General features: G+C 34.7%; 1 protein-coding gene across 1 annotated transcript in view; it reads left to right on the top strand.

Annotated features, from left to right (window-relative positions):
• The first annotated feature begins 4,166 nt into the window (after positions 1-4,166).
• The window catches only part of LOC101897275 (myogenesis-regulating glycosidase), a 45,379-nt gene continuing 28,026 nt past the window's right edge, over positions 4,167-21,519 (top strand). Inside the window, exon 1 of the mRNA XM_059127303.1 lies at positions 4,167-4,923. Within this exon, the coding sequence (XP_058983286.1) occupies positions 4,459-4,923 (465 nt within the window). The 5' untranslated portion in view covers positions 4,167-4,458. The remainder of the gene's footprint in view (positions 4,924-21,519) is intronic.

Below are 21,519 nucleotides of genomic sequence, written 5' to 3'. Positions count from 1 at the left end.
TATTTAAAAAAAATCCTTGTTAATGGCTCTTATAGTCATAAAAAATATATTTTGAAATGCATGAATACGGTTTTTATAGTCCTTGAAAATATATTTTTAAGTATCCATGATTATGGCTATTATAACCCGTTAGATGAACATGTTTTTTTTTTGGCATAACTCTTGATACGATACATCCATCGATTTGAATTTGAGATATTCTATGGAATCGTCCACCATTTACAGTAGTGCTTCGCAGGGTCTTTATTATCGTCGTTTAATGAGTATAATCGCATCTCGATGCTATATATAGAACAATTATTATTACATCAATTTTTTTTTATATTCTATTTAACTGTATGCACTTTTGTAACGACTTATCACATCATCATTGCCCCAGCCTTATCATGGGAAGTGGCAACCAGACTAGAACTACCATCATTAAATACTAAACATTTTATGAATATAGATGTCTAAAATTACAAAAAAAAAAAAAGAAAAGAAACGCCACACTGAAAATAAACATTGTACAGTTATCTACTGAAGTAGTCGTTGATTCGTATATTTGTTTTAATTATTGACACAATTTTATCAGAATGTCGACTTGTGGGGTGACGATGATCTATCTAGTTCCTCTTCATTTTCACATTGCAATCTGAATTGATACAACGTGTTAGAGTTTTTTTGTTTGGTGTATTTCGATTAGGTTAGTCGATATTGAATTTTGTTTTTTTTTTCACAGAAATACACATGAAATTCAATATTTGTGTTTTATGTATTTTTATGGGAATAATATTGATACAATTGTTGAAATGTTAATATTTTATAAAAAAAAAAAAAAATATACTATATGTAGCTGAAATATTGGTATTTATCAAATAAATAAATGCTCAATCTTGTATTATTTTGAAAAGTTGCAAAATTTTTGTTTGCATTATTTTTTGAATGAAAATATTTTCAACAACAAACATGCGAATTTGCCCTAATTTCTACCTAAAAAAATACTTTTTTTGAGAAAACTTTTTTAATCCTTTGCTTTAATAGATTTTGTAAGATATTTTCTAATAAGTCTACGATAATGACTCTTATAGTCCTTCTAAAATATTGTAAACAAGTAAAAAAGCAGTAAGTTCGGCCGGGCCGTACTTTGAATACCCTCCACCATTTGGAACGAATTAGAAAATTTTCAAAAAAATAAAATCCATTAAAAATTCTTTTAAAATCTTTAAAATATCTAATATAGGAAGGTGCCGATATGGGGGATATACGATATTGTGGACCTATAAAGACAAATCTATGTCTGCGTGAAAAGTACTCAAAAGGAACTCCTGGTGTGGATATTCAGATAATTCCATTGGAAAAAGTGGCTAAAATCATCAAAATACGGAATATAGGGGAGTACCGTTATATGGGGGATATACGCTATTGTGGACCTATATAGACAATTCCGTTTCAAGTAAAGTGATCACAAAGAACTCCGTGTGTGGATTTTCAGACAATACGATTGGTAAATGTGGCTAAAATCATCAAAATACCGAATATCGCGGGGTATCGTTATATGGGAGCTATACGTTATCGTTAACCTATATAGAGAATTCTCGGTCGGGGGGTAAGTGCTGACAATGAACCCCTTGTGTACAAAGAACACCTTGTGACCATTCCGTTGAAAACTATGGCTAAAAACATCAAATTAGCGAATATCGGGGATACCGTTATATGAGGGCTATACGATATCGTGAACCTATATAGATAATTCTCTGCCGAGGTATAAAGTACCCACAAGGAACTCCTTGTGTGGATTTCAGATAATTCCGATGAAAAATGTGGGTAAAATCATCAAAATACCGAATATCGGGGGGTACCGTTATATGGGGGATATACGATATCGTGGACCTGTATAGACAATTCTCTCTCAGGGGATGAAGTACTCACAAGGAACTACTTGTGTGGATTTTAAGACAAATCTATTGAAAAGTGTGGCTAACATCATCAAAATACCGAATATCGGGGGTACCGTTATATGAGGGCTATACGATATCGTGAACCTATATAGATAATTCTCTGCCGAGGTATAAAGTACCCACAAGGAACTCCTTGTGTGGATTTCAAACAATTCCGATGAAAAATGTGGATAAAATCATCAAAATACCGAATATCGGGGGGTACCGTTATATGGGGGATATACGATATCGTGGACCTGTGTGGATTTTAAGACAAATCTATTGAAAAGTGTGGCTAACATCATCAAAATACCGAATATCGGGGGGTACAGTTATATGGGGGATATACGATATCGTGGACATATATAGACAATTCTTTTTGAGGGGGTAAAATGCCCACAAGGGACTCCTTTTGTGGAATTCCAGACAATTCCATTGAAAAATGTGGATAAAATCATCAAAATACCAAATATCGGGGGTACCGTTATATGGGGGCTATACGATATTGTGGATCTATATAGATAATACTATGCCGAGGTATAAAGTACCCACAAAGAACTCCTTGTGTGGATTTTCAGACAATTCCGTTGAAAAATGTGGGTAAAATCATCAAAATACCGAATATCGGGGGGTACCGTTATATGGGGGCTATACGATATTGTGGACCTATATAGATAATTCTCTGCCGAGGTATAAATTACCCACAAGGAACTCCTTGTGTGGATTTTCAGACAATTCCGTTGAAAAATGTGGGTAAAATCATCAAAATACCGAATATCGGGGGGTACCGTTATATGGGGGCTATACGATATTGTGGACCTATATAGATAATTCTCTGCGGAGGTATAAAGTGCCCACAAGGAACTCTTTGTGTGGGTTTTCAGACAATTCCGTTGAAAAATGTGGGTAAAATCATCAAAATCCCGACTATCGGGGGGTACCGTTATATGGGGGCTATACGATATTGTGGACCTATATAGATAATTCTTTGCCGAGGTATAAAGTACCCACAAGGAACTCCTTGTGTGGATTTTCAGACAATTCCATTGAAAAATGTGGATAAAATCATCAAAATACCAAATATCGGGGGTACCGTTATATGGGGGCTATACGATATCGTGGACCGATATAGCCCATCTTCGAACTTGACCTGCCTGCAGACAAAAGAGAGATCTGTGCAAAATTTTAGCTTTCTATCTTAATTCGTTTAGACTGTAGCGTGATTACAACAGACGGACGGACAGGGCTAAATCGTCTTAGAATTTTACGCTGATCAAGAATATATATACTTTGTTGGGTCTAAAATGATTATTTCGGAATGACGAACTTAATATACCCTCCATACTTTTTTTGGTGGAGGGTATAAAAAAATCAATTATGGGTCTTATAGACCTTGACAGATATTTCCAAAAATCCCTGATTATGTATCTCCGATATTTAGCAATATTCGTCAACGAAATCAGCATTAATGTAAGAATGAGAGGCACGCCTTTTATGTATTTTATGATGTCCATTCAAAATGCTAGGCTTCAGGGCTATCCAAAACCCTATTAAATTTCTATTCAAACTTTTAATACCTCCAATACATATTGTCGTAGGAAAAATAAATTTCAGAAATCACAAATCTCATACGAAATGAAAGCAGTGCCGCCTCACAAATTAAACATTATTAGAGGTAATAACGTTCGTCGGTCTTTTTCAACATCATTGGATACAAAATTGGGTGCGTATGAATAACAAATATACAACATCCGCAACAAAGATAGCTTTATCCCAAAATCGTTCGACATTTCTTATGTTCTCCGAACTGCGAATCTATGTAATCCCATTTTAAATATTTGTCGAACAAGATTTAATTAACAAAATTATTATTAATTAATTAAGTTATTATTGTTTAATATTTACTATTACATACGATAATTATTAAGAACACATATTGACACAATGCTGAGACATTGCGACAAAAAACGGAAGGCTAACTGTTATTACGGTCAGGCCTGGTGGTAGATTGTTGGTTTGTAGAGCAAATATTGCCAGTCGGTAAACAGAAACGAAGATCACAACGATCGCAGAAAAAACAAAACCCGAAACGAAGATCCCCCACTGTTGAGTGTCGCTAATATTGGCAAAGTAAAACGACGACATTCAAAACGAAGGTTGTAGGGTGACGATTTTGTTGGGTGGTTGGTTCGTTCGTTCGTACGTTCGTTGACTGGCTATCTGGCTGATTCTGTTAAGCAGGTGTCTGTCGTTCAGTGCTGTGCTGTGTGGAGGAGAGTGCCATTAAACGTGCGTTGACTATCAAACATCGAACGTTCGACCGCCGGTTGAATTGCACAGCGAAATACAAAATTTATTCGAATAATTTTTTGCAATCGCTCCGTATTTAAAAACGGTATTATCGGATCCAACGAAAAAATAACTTTTATTTTCTATGAAACATAAAAAAATAATGAAAAGTGTTTTTAGTTTGTAAGAAAAAGTGTTTAAGAAAAATATCGAAAATACCAGTCTGAGTGTCAAAAAAAGTGTTTCCACAATGAATCCCATACGTGAAGAGGAAGCGGAACAGCGAGTTCCCCTCATGCCCAGTGATTTAAAAAATAATTGTGAAAATTCTCACATTCCCTATGCGGATGAAAATGACCCTGAGGAGTCCTCAGAACAAAATTCAAATGGTCAGCCCATTAAGCTTCCAGGTTCGCGGAAACAATCTTTGAGTAGTCGACGAAATGTTGGCCTCACCATTAACATAAATAGCTCCAATCCAGTGCAACATAATGGTGATGCCGATAGTCCCACCACCCCACAAACTGCCTCCGATAATTCTACGAAAATGGATACCCCACCTTTACCACTGCCCCGTGCCCTGCGTCGTAATTCCATTTCAATGCCGTCGGGCATCAATGCCATTGAAGAACTGGAAGCCTTCCGGATAAAACATCAAATGCAGGAACAAGAACCCGTTGTCGAGGAAGAAAAAACTCCCAGTCGAACAGACAGTGTAAGTAGAGAGGGCTGAATGCATGTGATCGCAGTTAAAACAAAAGAAAGAGAAATCAAAACAAATAATTTAAATAAAAAAGGAAGACAAATTTCGTCATTAGGTTTTATTTATTAATCACCTGAATTGCTGTTCTAATATAACCCCAAATACTGCTTAAAATGCATGAACGTGTTTGAAATTCTTAAACAGGTTCTGAAATTCATCGAATATGGTTTTTGGGGTTTTTGATTTTTTTTTCTATTCTTTTTGTTTTAAATTATTCCAATTAATGATAATAAAAAAAATTTATAAGCTGACACCTCTTGAGGCTAAGCCGTTTAAAGGCAGTTAGTTATGGTGTCTTAAAAATGAAGGCACATTTCAGTAATAAATTAATTTATTCTTCTTCGAATTCGGTCGCACTATGAAGATTTTCTTCAAAGCTCGTTTAAAACTGGCTTTTTTGTATTAAGCAAAAAATATTTAATCAGGTCAAAAAAACAAAAATTCATAAAAAATATAAAAATATTACATTATAATTGTATTAGGCCGATCCGATCCGAACGTGGAGGTCCAAATTTGAGTGACACAAATTTGAAAAGTTTTATTCAGTTAGGTCATTAAGGTTTAACATTGGCCAATATTTTAGAGTCAAAATTGTACCCAGAAAAAAAAACTCAGAGCTGACAGTTTTGACAGATAAAAGTATTGAAAAGTGTGACCATTTGTGGGCAAGATACAGGGTGAGATAAAATACCTGCAACAAAGTCAAAAGCCGTAATTTTTACATTTTGTTTTTAATTTTATTAAATGAAAGCAAAAACTGTCGGAAATAGCATCAAATTTTAGAATAAGTTTAGATTTGTTCGAATTGGTCACGTTTGGCACGAACGATGGCCTTCAACGGCCAATGAAACCGCCACACGCTCAGCGATATTTTGGCCCATTCCCGCAACGCACTTGCTTGAGGTGATCGACATTATGGTCATTTTTAGTGCCAACCTTGCTTTCCAAAATAATCCAGACACAATAGTGCAACAGATTGGTATCCGGAGACTTGACCTCTTTGGCAAGTAAACGCGATCATTTTGTTTGTTTACAAACTGCTGGGTATCGAATGTTTTCTCATCGGAGAAAACCAAATTCGACAGTTCACCACTTTCGACCAAGCGAAGCAAATCTGTAGCTGTTTTGAGTCTATTTTCTTTCTGTTGTGATGTAAGTTCTTGAAATTTTTGGAATTTCAATGGTTTTACCCCGAGCTCATTTTTCAATATTTGCCGAAAGGAATATTGCGATATGTTCAGCTTACGAGCCATTTTCGGCCACACTATCACACACTATTACGCTGGAATTCCATCACGAATAACTTTTTCTCTGGAAAATACTCACGAAAATGCTTTTGTACGCTTGTAAACAATATAATGAGCTGTCATTGGAATAATTTTAACATCTGTCGGACGAGTAGCCTAGAAATGACAGCAGTCTGAAAATGGTAGCAGTTTTTCCATCTCATCCTGTATATCATCTCCATAACAAATTTTGTGTTAGCAAAAAAGTTTGTATGTGTGCGAGTTGGATGCTTATTTTTCGCAATAAGTTGACCCTTTGGGTGGGGAGGTACCAGAAGGAATGGTCCGATCTCTATCATCTTTATAGAAGATCTTGTGTTGATAGAAATATTGAGATATACCAAGTCTGAATGGAATCGAATGTTAGTTTCGTGCTTTTTGAGCTTCATGGATATTCAAAATTTTGACCCTTTGTGGGAGAGTTATCAGAAGGTGTGGACCGATATATCGCATCTTCACAGCAGATCTTGTGTTAGTAGAAATAATGGAATGTGTGAACTATGTAGAGAACCGGATGATCGTTTTGGTGATTTAAAACTTTGACCCTTTGTTAGGGAGGTATCTTTACAACAGAACTTGTGTTGATAGAAATATTGAAATGTGCCAAGACTGAATGGAATCGGATGTTTATTTCGCGTTTTATGGGTTTCATGGATATACAAAATGTTGACCCTCTGTGGGGGAGGTGCATGATGGAGTGGATAGATATTGTCAATCTTCGCACCTGACATAGCACTGATACAAACATTGATATTTGCAAAGTTTGCACCAAACTGGATGATCACTTCTTTTCCATACGGTAAATTAATTTGCTGCGCAAATTTTGACATTTTTTTGAGGGAGGTTCAAGAAGGAGTGGATCGATATTTCCCATCTCCGAACTCGATCTGAGTTTGATAATAACATTACGATGCACTAAGTGTGGACCAAATCTGATGCTCCCTTTAAGAGTTATCGTGCCAACCAGGCCGACAAACGACCGAACGGAAACCCCTAGATCGACTCCAAATGTCTCGAAACGGATCTAGTTTGAACCACATCCATATGTCCAGGCTACAAATGAACAGCGATCCTAATACCAAATATCAGATAACATTAATAGCATAATTTTTGTTTTCACTTAATTCCTGTCATACCTATAATGAAACACCCTTTTCTTCTAGAATGATGTTTGAATTATTTGTTGACATCATTACAAGTAATCCAGGTGATTTATTATGACATAAGACAAAATTAGAATATGCAATTGTTGTTGTTTGTTTTTGTAATTATAAAACATCTGCCACGGTTTTAAGGCAGTTTGTTGTTTCTAATGGACCCTAATCACTTTTTTGCGCCGTTTGCGATGACAATCGACATATAATGAATGACATATGACAATTTAAAAGACATTTACGTTTTAAGGAGATTTTTTGAGGTTTTTAAATGCAATAGCACTTTTTCCAAATAGGTGTACTTAGTGGCGATCCATAGTTTCTGAAAAGTTACAGTTGAAAAAATTGGGGAGCATGAAAAATATGTCTTTTATAAAATTTTTCAATTGTCGTTTCCTACCCTTTATTGAAGTTTTTATACTATGCCCCACATAGTGGTAAGGGTGTTATGTCTTTGTGCATTTGTTTGTAACATGGAGAAGGAAGCAAGATATACCCTTAGTTACTTTGAGGATCTTCATAGAAGCACTTTCTCAGTCGATTTATGAATTTATTATTCCATTGATTTTAAATTTTCAAAACAATATTTGTTTGTCCCAAGGACGAACCCTATTGAAATTGGTGAGAATCGGTTCAAATTTAGATATATTTCCCATATACATCTTCAACCGATTTCGGGTTAATTATGCACCAGAAATATCAATCCAAATGACCTAAATTTTGGCACATCCGACCAAATTCAATCTAGAAGCGAGTACATCAAATTTGGTGAAAACCGGTTCAGATGAAGCTATGTTTCATCCGATTTGGGGTTTTAAGTCCCTCACATGCGTAATATACATTCGACAACAATGGTCTTTGGTACCAGATATCAGATACAGCTCAAAAATAAGTATATAAAATGTTGTCGAGATCGTTTCAGATTTGAATATACCTCCCATATATACATATTTGTCCGATTACAGGATTATTGTGTCACCAAATATCAGCTCAAATGGACCGCTATTTTGCACTTCCTACGAAATTCAGTCTAAAAGCAGGTACATCATTTTGGAGAACATCGTTTTATATATTGCTATAGCTCTCATATATATGTTTCATCCTGTTTTAAAGTACCTCAGATGAGTAATATGCACTCCACAAAAATGATATTTGGTACCGGGCATCAGATGCTGCTCGAAATTGCCTCTGCCAAATTTTCAGATTTTTATATAGCTTCCATATACATATTCATCCGGTTTTACGGTTATTGCTCAACATATAATATCAGCCCAAATTGGATAGATTTCTTCATATTCAACCGAGTTTTGCCCTTTGGTGAAACTTGGTCCTTCCACCATAGTATGGAGGGTATATTAAGTTTGTCATTCCGTTTGTAACACCTCGAAATATATATTTAAGAACCCACAAAGTTCTTATATTCTTGATCAGCATAAAATGTTATGTCCATTTAGCGATGTCCGTCCGTTAATCCTCCTGTCCGTCTTTGAAAATCACTTTAGCTTCCGAACGAATTCAAGTAGGTTGGTAAAACTTTTCTCAAATGTGTATTATATCTGCAGGACTTTTGGTATTGAAAATGGGTGATGTAGGTCCACGTTTTGGTATAGCCCCCATATAATGGTACCTCCCTATTTTCGGTATTTTGGTGATTTAAGCGACATTATTCACCGCAAATGTTTCAAATTTGGTATTTGAAGTTCGTAATGGATATTACAGGCTATGACAGAAAATTGTCTATGCAGGTCCACGTCTTCGTATAGCCCCCATATAACGGTATCTCCCTATATTCGGAATTTTGATGATTTTATCTACATTATTCACAAAATTTTTTTATTCAAGTTTCGCATTTGAATATTGTAATGGTTTATTCAAATTCAAAGTTCGGCATTGCCCAATTTACAGGTTTTTTGCTTTTTTAATATAATCTTTATCGAAGTCATATCATGCGCTATACAGCTATGTAATTTTGGTCATAGTTGCTATGAACTACTTCACATAAATTCTCAATATAAACTTTTTTCTGGTTACGGGAGATCTTCTAAATATGTATAGTAGTGTAGGGTATCATATAATCGGCCCCGCCCGACTTAAGGCCTTTCCTTACTGGTTATTTCATATGTTCAAAAAACAATAATTAAGCCCCAGCTCTGCATTTTATGTAATTTGCCTTGTCAAATTTATATTTATTTGCAGCAGCATTCTATATATCTGTGTTATATATTTATCTATGATTAAGGAATAATTTTGAAAAAGAAAAATGGATAAATGATTTCACGAAATTACCTTCTTAATTCTAGAGGTTAGATTTAAAAATAAAAATTATCTTGAATCTAATTTATATTTAGACTCCGATATAACTTTCTCTATACATCTGTTCGACACCCACTATACCAGAAAAATCCAGCCACTGATACGTTCTTTTTGTGTCACATTAAATTTCTACCGTCTAATCGAATATTCTGGTTAGCCGATAATCTATCGAGCATTGCTTCAAATGCGAGACATTTTTTGTTTGCCGTTAACAATAAATGGCTTATCTTTGCTGTGATTTGTGTTAATTTGATTTATTTTCAGTTTGATAACAAAAATACTAAATAAATAATAATAAAAAGATAAATACAATTTATTTGTATTGTCTTACAAATTAATTTATAACATTCAATACATTATTATGGTGACAGTGTATAACACATGTATTTGTTCAGTATAACAGTCATAAATCATTTATTTAAAAACAAAAACAATGGTGTTAATCAAATTTATGGGGAAGAGAATTAGAAAAAAGGAATTTAATTTATAACAATTAATAATTTTTTATAATACAAAAAATTATAAAATTTTTGTATTATAAAAAATTATTAATAGTTTTTGTTTTTAAATAAAGCGTTTTTTTTATTTTTTAAATTCCTGAAAAAAAATCACTTTATTTTCTCTCATGACGTAGCAATTTCATACCACATTTGTAGCTCCCTATCATTTCCCTCTTTTGATAAACGGACATCACCACTACTTGTCTACCCTCGTCTTATCAGTTCCATCAGTTGTTCTCGCTATTGTATAACAAATAGTGTTAATTACATTAACACTTTTGACAGCGGGACTGATGATAATTGTTTGCAAAAAATACAGTAACAACAACAATATCTGAAACACAAAAATATGGAGTGGACACAAGTAAATGATTTATAACTTCTATTTTCATTCCTCATCTGAAGTGCCGTAAAAAATTTAATAATCGTCTAATTATCATGGTATAAATAGGAATTGGATTTATCACAAATGTCAACCAAATTAACATGTCTCGATATAAAAGAAATCGACATTTGTTTTTGTTTACTTTTTGTTGTTGAATTGAATGTATAGAGCCAGCGAACTTTTTAAGAACCAATAAGTCACATGTTTATTTTGTCAATACCCCTACGGAGATATGAAATTGAAAATTTATGCAAATTCATATGTGAATAAAACAAAAAATGTATATTCTAAGATGCTCGACTTGGTTTTTTTGGGAGATTTATCAAAATCATGTAAAATTTGTTAGTCAGTATAGGAATTGAATTCGAATTCAAATCAAGTTATCAAAGTTAATCACGAGGTTTGTCAATGTCGATTTTTCATTATTTCTCACACATATACGTTCATTTATTCAAAAAGTTTAAAAATTCAATAAAGGAACTGAGCAACACTAAAACTAATTTCAGGGAAAATTCCAAAGATTACAAAAGTAGATTTAACAAGTAAAAAGACATTAAGTCCGGCCGGGCCAAATGTCTTATACCCTCCAACATTGGGTAAAGAAAACATTTTTATGGAAAAACTTCTGGATTCAAAAGTGTTCCACTTTAAACTACAAACTCTAGTAAGATCGGTAGGAGAATGGTTGGAGACGTTATATGGGGCCATACTAAAACGAGAGCCAATATAGACAATTTCATTGTAATCTATTGTGAGTCTTGAATACCAAGTTTTTCATAATTTCGTGGTAAATGTGACTAGGATGACTAGGACCAATATGGACAATCGACAATACATATACTAATTTTCAGAAAATCCGTTTGAAAAATGTGGGTAAAACCATAAATATACCGAATATCGGGAGATATCGTTACGCGGAGTCCATACGAAAACAATGTACAATGCTCCTCCATAGGAGCTACAACCCATTACGAACTACAAATATCTTTTTATACCCCCCACCATGGTATGGAGGGTATATTAAGTTTGCCATTCCATTTGTAACACTTCGAAATATACATTTTAGACACCACAAAGTATATATATTCTTGATCAGCATAAAATTCTATGTCCATCTGTCCGTCTGTAGAAATCATACTAGCTTCCGAACGAAATGAAGTTGGTTGATAACATTTTTCTCAAATGTGATTATATCTGTAGGACTTTTGATATTAAAAATGGGTGATGTAGGTGCACGTTTTGGTATAGCCCACATATAATGGTACCTCCCTATATTCGGTATTTTGGTGATTTAAGCGACATTACTTATCGCAAATGTTTCAAATTTGGTATTTGAAGTTCGTAATGGATACTACAGGCTATGACAGAAAATTGTCTATGCAGGTTCACGTCTTTGTATAGCCCCCATATAACTGAACCTCCTGATATTCAGTACTTTGTTGATTTTAGCGACATTATTCAACGGAATTTCTTTAAATTTGGTATTTGATGTTCGTAGTGGATACTACAACCTATGACAGAAAATTGTCTATGCAGGTCCACGTCTTCGTATAGCCCTCATATAACGGTTCCTCCCGATATTCGGTATTTTCATGATTTTAGCTACATTATTCACCATTTTTTTAAGTTTCGCATTTGAATATTGTAATGGCTTATAGTAAAAGTTATCTATGCACGTGCATGTCATCGTATAGACCCTAATGTAACAACTACATTGGGTTTTTTAAGATTTTAACAGAAGTTTTAACGGATTTTAGTGTTTTTGAGAATTGCCAAATTCGTTGCAAATGGTGGAGGGTATTCAATGTACGATCCGGCCGAACTTACAGCTTTTTTACTTGTTTTAGACAAATCCGTTGAATATCGTAAAAAATATGGTATCGAATACGTGACAGCAAAAGAGACTTGTTTAAAAGTGGTGGATCCTTGATATCTGATCTTTAGGTAGGTGAACTACTTGAAGTCTTTTGAATTTGAAAATTAACAACTACATTTGTTGTTAGAATATAATTACATACCCTTAGTTTGTGTCAGACTGCTTATAGGCTCTAATTTTCAAGAAAGACTTTTCTTCTCTTCGAAACCATTGCCTTACTTCGACGATCAAACACTTTGAGTATGCGTTTTGTACCGATATTGGTGGTTCATTTTTATACCCTACACCACAAGGTGGTCAGGGTATTATGTTTTTGTGCATTTGTTTGTAACATGCAAAAGGAAAAGAGATAGGCCCATAGTTCCTTTTGATGATCTGCATAGAATCACATTCTGAGTCGATTTATGCATGTCCGTCCGTCCGCCCGTCCTTCCGTCTGTCCATGTATTTTTGTAAACAAAGTACAATTCGCATTTATTGCCCTATCCAGATGAAATTTTGCAAATTATTTGTTTGGCCCAAGGACGAACCCTATTGAAATTGCAAATAATCGGTCAAAATTTAGATATAGCTCCCATATATATCTTTGTCCGATTTGCCTTTTATTGTGCACCAAACGTGTAATATCAGGCCGAATAAGTATGCCAAATTTGTTCGAAATCGGTTCAGATATAGCTATAGCTCACATATATATTGTTCATCCGATTTTTGTCTTCCGCAGCCGTAATATGCACTCTGTAACAACAACATTTGGGGGAAATTTATCAAATACAGCTCAGAAATACATTTGCTAAATTTTATCGAGATCGTTTAAGATTTGGATATAGCTCCCATATATAACTTCGTCCGATTTACCTTGGATTGTGCGCCAAACGTATAATATTTGCCCAAATTGGATGACTTGACCGAATTGAGTCTAGAAGCTAGTATGTCAAATTTGGTGAAGATCGGTTCAGATATAGCTATAGCTCCCATATATACTGTTCATCCGATTTGTCATATTTGTTACCCACAGCCGTAATATGCACTCCGTAACAACGATATTCAGGGAAATATATCAAATACAGCTCAGAAATATCTTTGCTAAATTTTTCGATATCGGTTCCAATTTGGATATAGCTCCCATATATTTTTTATCCGATTTCAAATTAATTGTGCACTAAATGGGCAATACAAGTCCGAATTTAAAAGAAACAAATGCTTCGGCATATTTAGTTCTTTGAACTTTAAATTGTAACTATAATCATAGCGTATATTATTGAATTCTCCCATAAAAACTTTTAATTGTTATGCAGAGCTCTACTAAATTAACAAAGTGGTGTAGGGTATCATAAAGTCGGCCCCGCCCGACTTTAAGACTTTCTTTACTGGTTTATCATATCGAAGAGGAAACCCATCAAAAGCTAACAAATTTACCCTGTCCTTATAAAATTTGTTTTTAACTATCCAATTGTTGATTATCTGAAACTATCAAATTTTGTTTTTTTTTATCCCTCGCTTAACTTGTTTAACATCAAAGTTAAAAAAAAATATTTCAATAATTATTTTTCTCGTACGCAGATTTCCTAATTTTTTTTTCGTATAACTCACCCCGGTCAATTAAATCATCATATTTAAAAAAGATTCGAATTAATATTTAATTTGAATAATCATAAAAAAATTAAAAGTGATGATTGTAATTAATATCATCGTTATAGGTCATTGGTTCACAACAATAAACAACAAATGTGTTGATTTCTCTTAGCTTTTTCAAAAACAATAAGGAAACGCTTGTACACTGACAATTTTTTTTTATTGAACAGTCCTGCCACATATAATGTTTGTTTTCTATCAAAGCGTCAGTCCAATTTTCTAGTTTTACTTGAGGTTGAAACTAAAAAGCGTTGATAATTGACCAATCACAATTTGCAGGTTTAATCGGGTAGCGATTTTGTATGTAAACCTACTTTAAGTAGACACTGTTCTCGCCCAAAACAAAATATCCTTTAAGATGATTGATGATGTCCATCGAATATTAAAATTTTTATGACAATTCTCCACTCAGCCCATCGAGTAGACCCAGTGTAAATCGTGAGCTTAAGATAGAAAACAGTAATATTTCTGCCTTTTTTATTTGAAATAACTATTATTAAGTACCTTTTTGATCGCAAAAACAAAAAGGAAAAATTACCTCTGCTTTTTTGGTCGGTCCTATAAAAATATGCTAAGAGAGATTCGCAGCTCAGTTACCGCTTATTGGATTTTTAGTCACGAACCCCCGAAACGGCAAGATTTAGATTACGAATTTAACAACTTAGAAAATCAATGGGTTAATTTCCACTACCAGTGTATGAATTCGTTTCGCCTCAAAGTATGCTTTAACAATAGATGTTTTAAGTACACAGCTGCTGTTGAATAACATTTGATGTATTGAACATGCATGTTAACTATGAATATAGAATAAAGTTCAATCAGAAATAAAAAAACTGTCAGGGTGAGATACAAAACTGCAACAAAGTCAAATGCCATAATTTCTCCTTTTTCAATTTTATTGAATGAAAGCAAAAAATGTCAGAAATAGCATCAAATTTTAGAATATGTTTAGATTTGTTCGAATTGGTCAACTTTGGTACGAATTATAGCCTTCAAATGGCGAAGGAAATCATCACATGCTGCCCGAATGTTGCTCTACGGTATTTTGTCCCATTCCCGGCGAAGCGCTTGCTTTAGGTGATCGACCCTTTGGTATTTTTTAGTGGCAACCTTGCTTTCCAAAATACTCCAGACACAATAGCCCAACGGATTGGTATTCGAAAATTTTGGTGGCCATTGTGTGCTGGAAATGAAGCGAGGAACCTAATTTTGTAACCATTCTTGGGCTGCGCGAGCTGAGTGCGATGGGGCCGAGTCCTGTTGGAATGTCCAAGATCTGCGGCCAAAATGTTTGCGTGCCCAAGGCTTTAATACACCATCGGCTGTTATGGCTGCCCCCACCATCACCATGGTCGGCGCTTGAGTTCTGGTGGCCAGCCGAAGTGGCACATTTTCAGCTGACCTCTTTGGCAAGTAAACACGATAATTTTGTTTGTTTACAAACTGCTGGACAACGAATGTTTTCTCATCGGAGAAAAACAAATTCGGCAGTTCACCACTTTCGGCCAAGCGAAGCAACTCTTTAGCTCTTTTAAGACTATTTTCTTTTTATTGCGGTGTAAGTTATGGCACTTTTTGGAATTTCAATGGCTTTACCCCAAGCTCATTTTTTAATATTTGCCGAATGGAATATTGCGATATGTTCAGCTCACGAGCCATTCTTAGGCCAGTGCGACGCGGGTTTCGATCAAGTCGCTTCTCTACTTTTCAAACCATTTCTCCTTATGTTGCTGTTTTCTTCCGTCCACTTCCTTAACGTCGGGCTACGCTACCAGTATCATGGTATCGAGCGATGGTACGAGACACAAAAGATTTATTCACATTAAAATCCTGGAGTGCTCTAACGATAGCCACTTGAGGTTTTCCAACCAAATATAAGGAAATCGCACTATCACGCTTGAATTCCATCACGAATAACTTTTTTTCTGGAAAGTTCTAGCCAAAATGCGTTTGTACGCTTTTAAACAATATAATGAGCTTTCAATGGAATAATTTTAACAGCTATCGGACTAGTGGTTTAGATATGACAGCAGTCTGAAGTTGGTTGCAGTTTTTTCATCTCCCCCTGTATAGGACTCCATTAGGTACGTTTGTACTTATATCTCTTTCTGAAGGTTACCTAAACATAGTTTGCCTTCTGTGAGTCTCCTATGCATTGAAGAAACTACATACAATAAATTATGTTGGTATTCTATAAATATAGAAGGTTCTTTTAGCCTTTCTATCCACAGAAGGCTTTATAAAAGTTTTATTTTCAAGCCAACAACCTGGTATAGTTGGTTTCCTTTATTTTTGGCTACCGGTTTTCTTCAGTCGATTACAATATCGTCTGAGTCACAATATATATATTCACCAATTCCGAAAAAATGTTTCAAAGAATTCCATTAAAAAGTAATTAATGCCCCTGCTGGCGTCATTTTTTGGTAATTTCAAACAATTAAATCTGTCTGACGCGAACAGGTAGGTTATCAAAAATCCAAAAATATACAAATATCAAAATCCAATCAAAATTATAAAATCAATGGAAAACATTTTTAATGACATACTTGTCGCAAATACAATTCTACGCCCTTATCAACAATTTTAAACCGCACTCATAAACAAATAAAAATTCTGATTATCAACAACAACTAGACGACGACAAGGAGGAGGTGGAATAACAACAGGGAAATCAAAATGAAAACAATTCAAGTATTAACAACAATTTTCAAAATAACTGAAATCTTTCCGGCATCACTCCCAATCATTTAACTGTCGTTCTCAGTGGCTGCCGTGATGCGATCTCTCGCAGTTCTCGGTGGTGGTGTTGATAAATTACTTACCGATGATTATTTCATCGTCATCATCAGCAGCAGTTTAAATAACACGCCAACTACGTGCACGCCTCAAATAAACCAGAGACGAAAACTTAATTTTTTGTTTGTTGAGCCTCCCGATAAGCTTTGGAACTGCATTTCTGTGTACGTTTCTGGCTCAACCCTCTGAACTTTGTCTGAATGCCTGAACAACGGACAGACAAATGAATGATATCTATAATCGAAATTCTGAAATGGAAATGCGAATAAATTAATTTAATTACTGTCATAAACAAATGCATGGCGACGATTGTGCAAAAATAATCGTCGGTAATTTAATGAAAAGCTGTTGCCTACAATAGACACCGTTTGACGAAGCACGATATATTGTCATGTCAAAAAAACATCATGCTAGTCTTAGGCGTCTAATTTTGTAAATAGCCGGTGGGAATATGGAGAACTTGAAAAACTTGGCACGTGACATACTAAAGGTACGAGAATTGATCCCCATTTTAATTGTTTTACATAAAAACCTTTGAAGGATTTATTAAATAAGGAATGTATTAGTTTTTAACTAAAAATCCAATTAGAGATTCGTAGATGTTCTTCTCTCCGATGTTTTCAATCTGCAACAGACAAAAAGGGCTTATATTGTGGAAAATGTTTATTACATTTATTTATCAACAGCAAATCTTTTGAAGATCTTCAGAAAATGTACAAGCTAATATTGGTCGTTAGTAGATTTTTATACCCTCCACCATGCAAAGTATGGAGGGTATATTAAGGTCGCCATTTCGTTTGTAACTCATCGTAATAATAATTTTAGACCTAACAAAGTATATATATTCTTGATAAACGTCTTTTATCTGTAGACAGGCTATATCGGTCCACGATATTCTAGAGTCCCATATAACAGTGTCCCCTCCCATATTCGGGTTTTTCATGATTTTAGGCTCATTTTTAAATAAAACAAGTAAAAAAACATTAAGTTCGGCCGGGCCAAACTTTTAATACCCTCCAACCTAGGGTAAAAGAACATTAGAAGAAATGTTTCAAAAAACATTAAAATGCCGAATATCGGGAGGTACCGTTATATAGGGGCTTCACCAACACGTGCACCTATAATTACAATGTTTCGCCACACGAACTAGGACCCATTATGACCCACAAATACCAACTTTTACACAAATCAGTGAAAAAATGTGGCATAAATCATCAAAATACCGAATATCGGGAGGTACCGTTATATGGGGACTATACCAGAACGTGGACCTATACATGCAATGTTCTGCCACACGCTCAGGGACCCGTTGTGTCCTACAAATACCAATTTTCAGACAAATCCGTGAAAAAATGTGGCATAAATCATCAAAATACCGAATATCGGGAGGTACCGTTATATGGGGTCTATACCAAAATTGGACCTATACAGGCAATGTTTTGCCACACGCTCAGGGACCCGTCATGACCTACAAATACCAATTTTCAGATAAATCCGTGAAAAAATGTGGCATAAATCATCAAAATACGGAATATCGGGAGGTACCGTTATATGGGGACTATACCAGAACGTGGACTGATATATCTCATTTTCAATACCAACCATCCTAGAGACAATACACACACTTGTGCCAAATTTCAAAGGTCTACGTCAAATAATGTGGGCTCTATCGTGATTTCAACAGACAGACATACAGACAGACGGACAGACAGACAGACAGACAGACGGACAGACAGACAGACAGACGGACATCGCTAAATCGTCTTAGAATTTTATGCTGATTATGAATATATATACTTTATGGGGTCTACGACGAATATTTAGAGGTGTTGCAAACGGAATGACAAAGTTAATATACCCTCCTACCCATGGTGGAGGGTATAATTATCTGAAAATCCATACAAGGGGTTCCCTCTGAGTGATCTGCCCCCTGGTCCACGACATCGTGTATCCCCATATAACGGTACCACCTGATATTCTGTAATTTCATGATTATAGCGACATGCCGTAATTGTTTTAAATATCGTATTTAAGGTTCGTGGTGGCTACTACAGCCTATGACAAAAACTTCGTATAGCCCCCATATGTCATTACCTCCCTGCATTCGGTAGGGTTGCGATTTTAGGTACAATATTCACCGAAATTGTTCGAAATTTCGCATTTTAAGTTCCTAACAAATACTACAGCCTGTGACAGAAAATTGTCTATGCAGGGCAGGTCTTCGTATAGCACCCCTATAATGGCACCTGCCTATATTCCGTATTTTGATGATTTTTTGCGAAATTATTCACCGAAATTGTCAATGTAAGTCCAGGTTTTCATATAGCCGCCATATATCGGAACCTCCCTATATGCGGTATTTTGATGATTTTAGCTGCATTATTCACTGGATTTTTTCCAAGTTTCGTATTTGAATATTGTAATGTCCTATTACAAAAGTTGCCTTTGTTGGTCCATGTCTTTGTACATAACCCAATATAAAGGCGACTTCCTATATTTTGTATTTTTAAGATCTTAACAGAATTTTTAACGAATTTTATTTTTTTGAAAATTTCCAAATGCGTTCCAAATGGTGGAGGGCATTCAAAGTTCAGCCCGGCGGAACTTACTGTTTATTTTACTTATTCAAAATGAAATGCTCTCTCCAGTTCCTACTCTTTGAGTACTCCCGCTTGCGGTATTTTCACTAGAATCGAACAAATCGGAGATCTGGTCAATACATTAGAGGAAACCTACATCCTTCCGATTTTATAATAAATCACATGTTTTCTTCGAGTTAAAGGCATTAAAGCTTGTGTTTAATTTTAAACATTTTTTATATAGCTTTTTTTTTGTCAAAAATTACCCACTGTGCAAAGATGACGATTTGTATCTGGTTATTAATTAGTGTCTGAACTTTGACGTTTTAATTGGAACAATTTAATTACACATATATTGTAAAAGCAGTGAATGAATGATGTTTTAAAATATTTGATGAAACATGTTTAATGTTCAATTTTGCTGTACAGTCGAACATGTTTAGAACGAACGAGATAAATAAGAGTTCATCGAACATATTTTTCGGTTTCATCAGATAATTTATTTGAAAGTCATTTTTGACAGTCAGAATATATTAAATGAAACTCAGATATTCCATTTGAAATTCGAAAGTAACATTTGATATTTAATTTTTTTTCAATTGAAATTCAGAAATTCCATTTAAAATTCAGATGACATGAAATTCACAACATTTAATTTGAAGTTCGGATTTTTTCAATTGTTATTCAGAAATTACATAGGTTATTCAGAATACATCAATTGAATTGCAGATTTTTTAAATTGAAATTCAGAAAATAAGTAAACCACGAACTCTCGATTCGGTTTCAAATAATGCAGTCGCTGCTGGTCGACGTTAGGAGGTGTCGACGTTTGTTTTTATACCCCACACCACATAGAGATAATTATTATTTTTATACCCTCCACCATAATATTAAGTTTGTCATTCCGTTTGTAACACCTCGAAATATACATTTTAGACCGCATTCTTATTCTTGATCAGCGTAAAATTCTATGTCGATTTAGCGATGTCCGTCCGTTTATTCATCTATTTAAATCACTCTAGCTTCCGAACGAATTGAAGTAGATTGATAAAATTTTACTCAAATGAATATTATATCTGCAGGACTTTTGGTATTGAAAATGGGCCATGTAGGTCGACGTTTTGGTAGAGCCCCCATATAACGATACCTCCCTATATTCGGTATTTTGAAGCGTTTAGGGACAATATTCATCGAAATTGTTTCAAATTTGGTATTTGAAGTTCGTAATGGATACTACAGCTTAAGACAGAAAATTGTCTGTTCAGGTCCACGTCTTCGTATAGTCCCTATATTAGGGTACCTCCCTATATTCGGTATTTTGATGATTTTTGCTACATTATTCACCGATTTTTTTAAGATTCGCATTTGAATATTGTAATGACTTATGACAAAAATTACTTATGCAGGTCCATGTCGTCGTATAGATCCTAATATAACAGCTACATTCGGTATTTTTAAGATTTTAACAGAATTTTTAACGGATTTTATTGTTTTTGAGAATTACCAAATTTGTTCCCAATGGTGGGGGGTATTCAAAGTCCGGGACAGCCAAACTTAAAGCTTTTTAACTTGTTTTATTAGGACTTTGTGCATTTGTTTTTAACATGGAGAAGGAAGCGAGATAGACCCATAGTTACTTTGAGGATCTTCGATATGAAATTTTCTAAACAATATTTGTTTGGACGAACCAAGGACGAACCCCATTGAAATTGGTGAGAATCGGTTCAAATTTAGATATAGCTCTCATATATATATCTTCAACCAATTTCGGTTCAGATGTTGGGGTTTTAAGTCCCTCACAAACGTAATATTAACTCCACAACAAAAATGTTTGGTACCAGATACAGCTCCAAAAAAGTGTTTATAATTTTATCAAGGTCTGTTCAGATTTGGATATAGCTTCCAAATATATCTTTATTCGATCTCTGGTTTATTGTTTACCAAATGACTAATATCAGACCAAATGAACTGGATTTTGGCCCTTTCTACGAAACTCAGTCTAAAAGCAAGCACATCAAATTTCAGAT

Source organism: Musca domestica, unplaced genomic scaffold (assembly GCF_030504385.1).
Source record: "Musca domestica strain aabys unplaced genomic scaffold, Musca_domestica.polishedcontigs.V.1.1 44, whole genome shotgun sequence".
In the NCBI taxonomy this organism is placed as follows: Eukaryota; Metazoa; Arthropoda; class Insecta; order Diptera; family Muscidae; genus Musca; species Musca domestica.
This window is presented reverse-complemented; position numbering and strand designations above follow the sequence as displayed.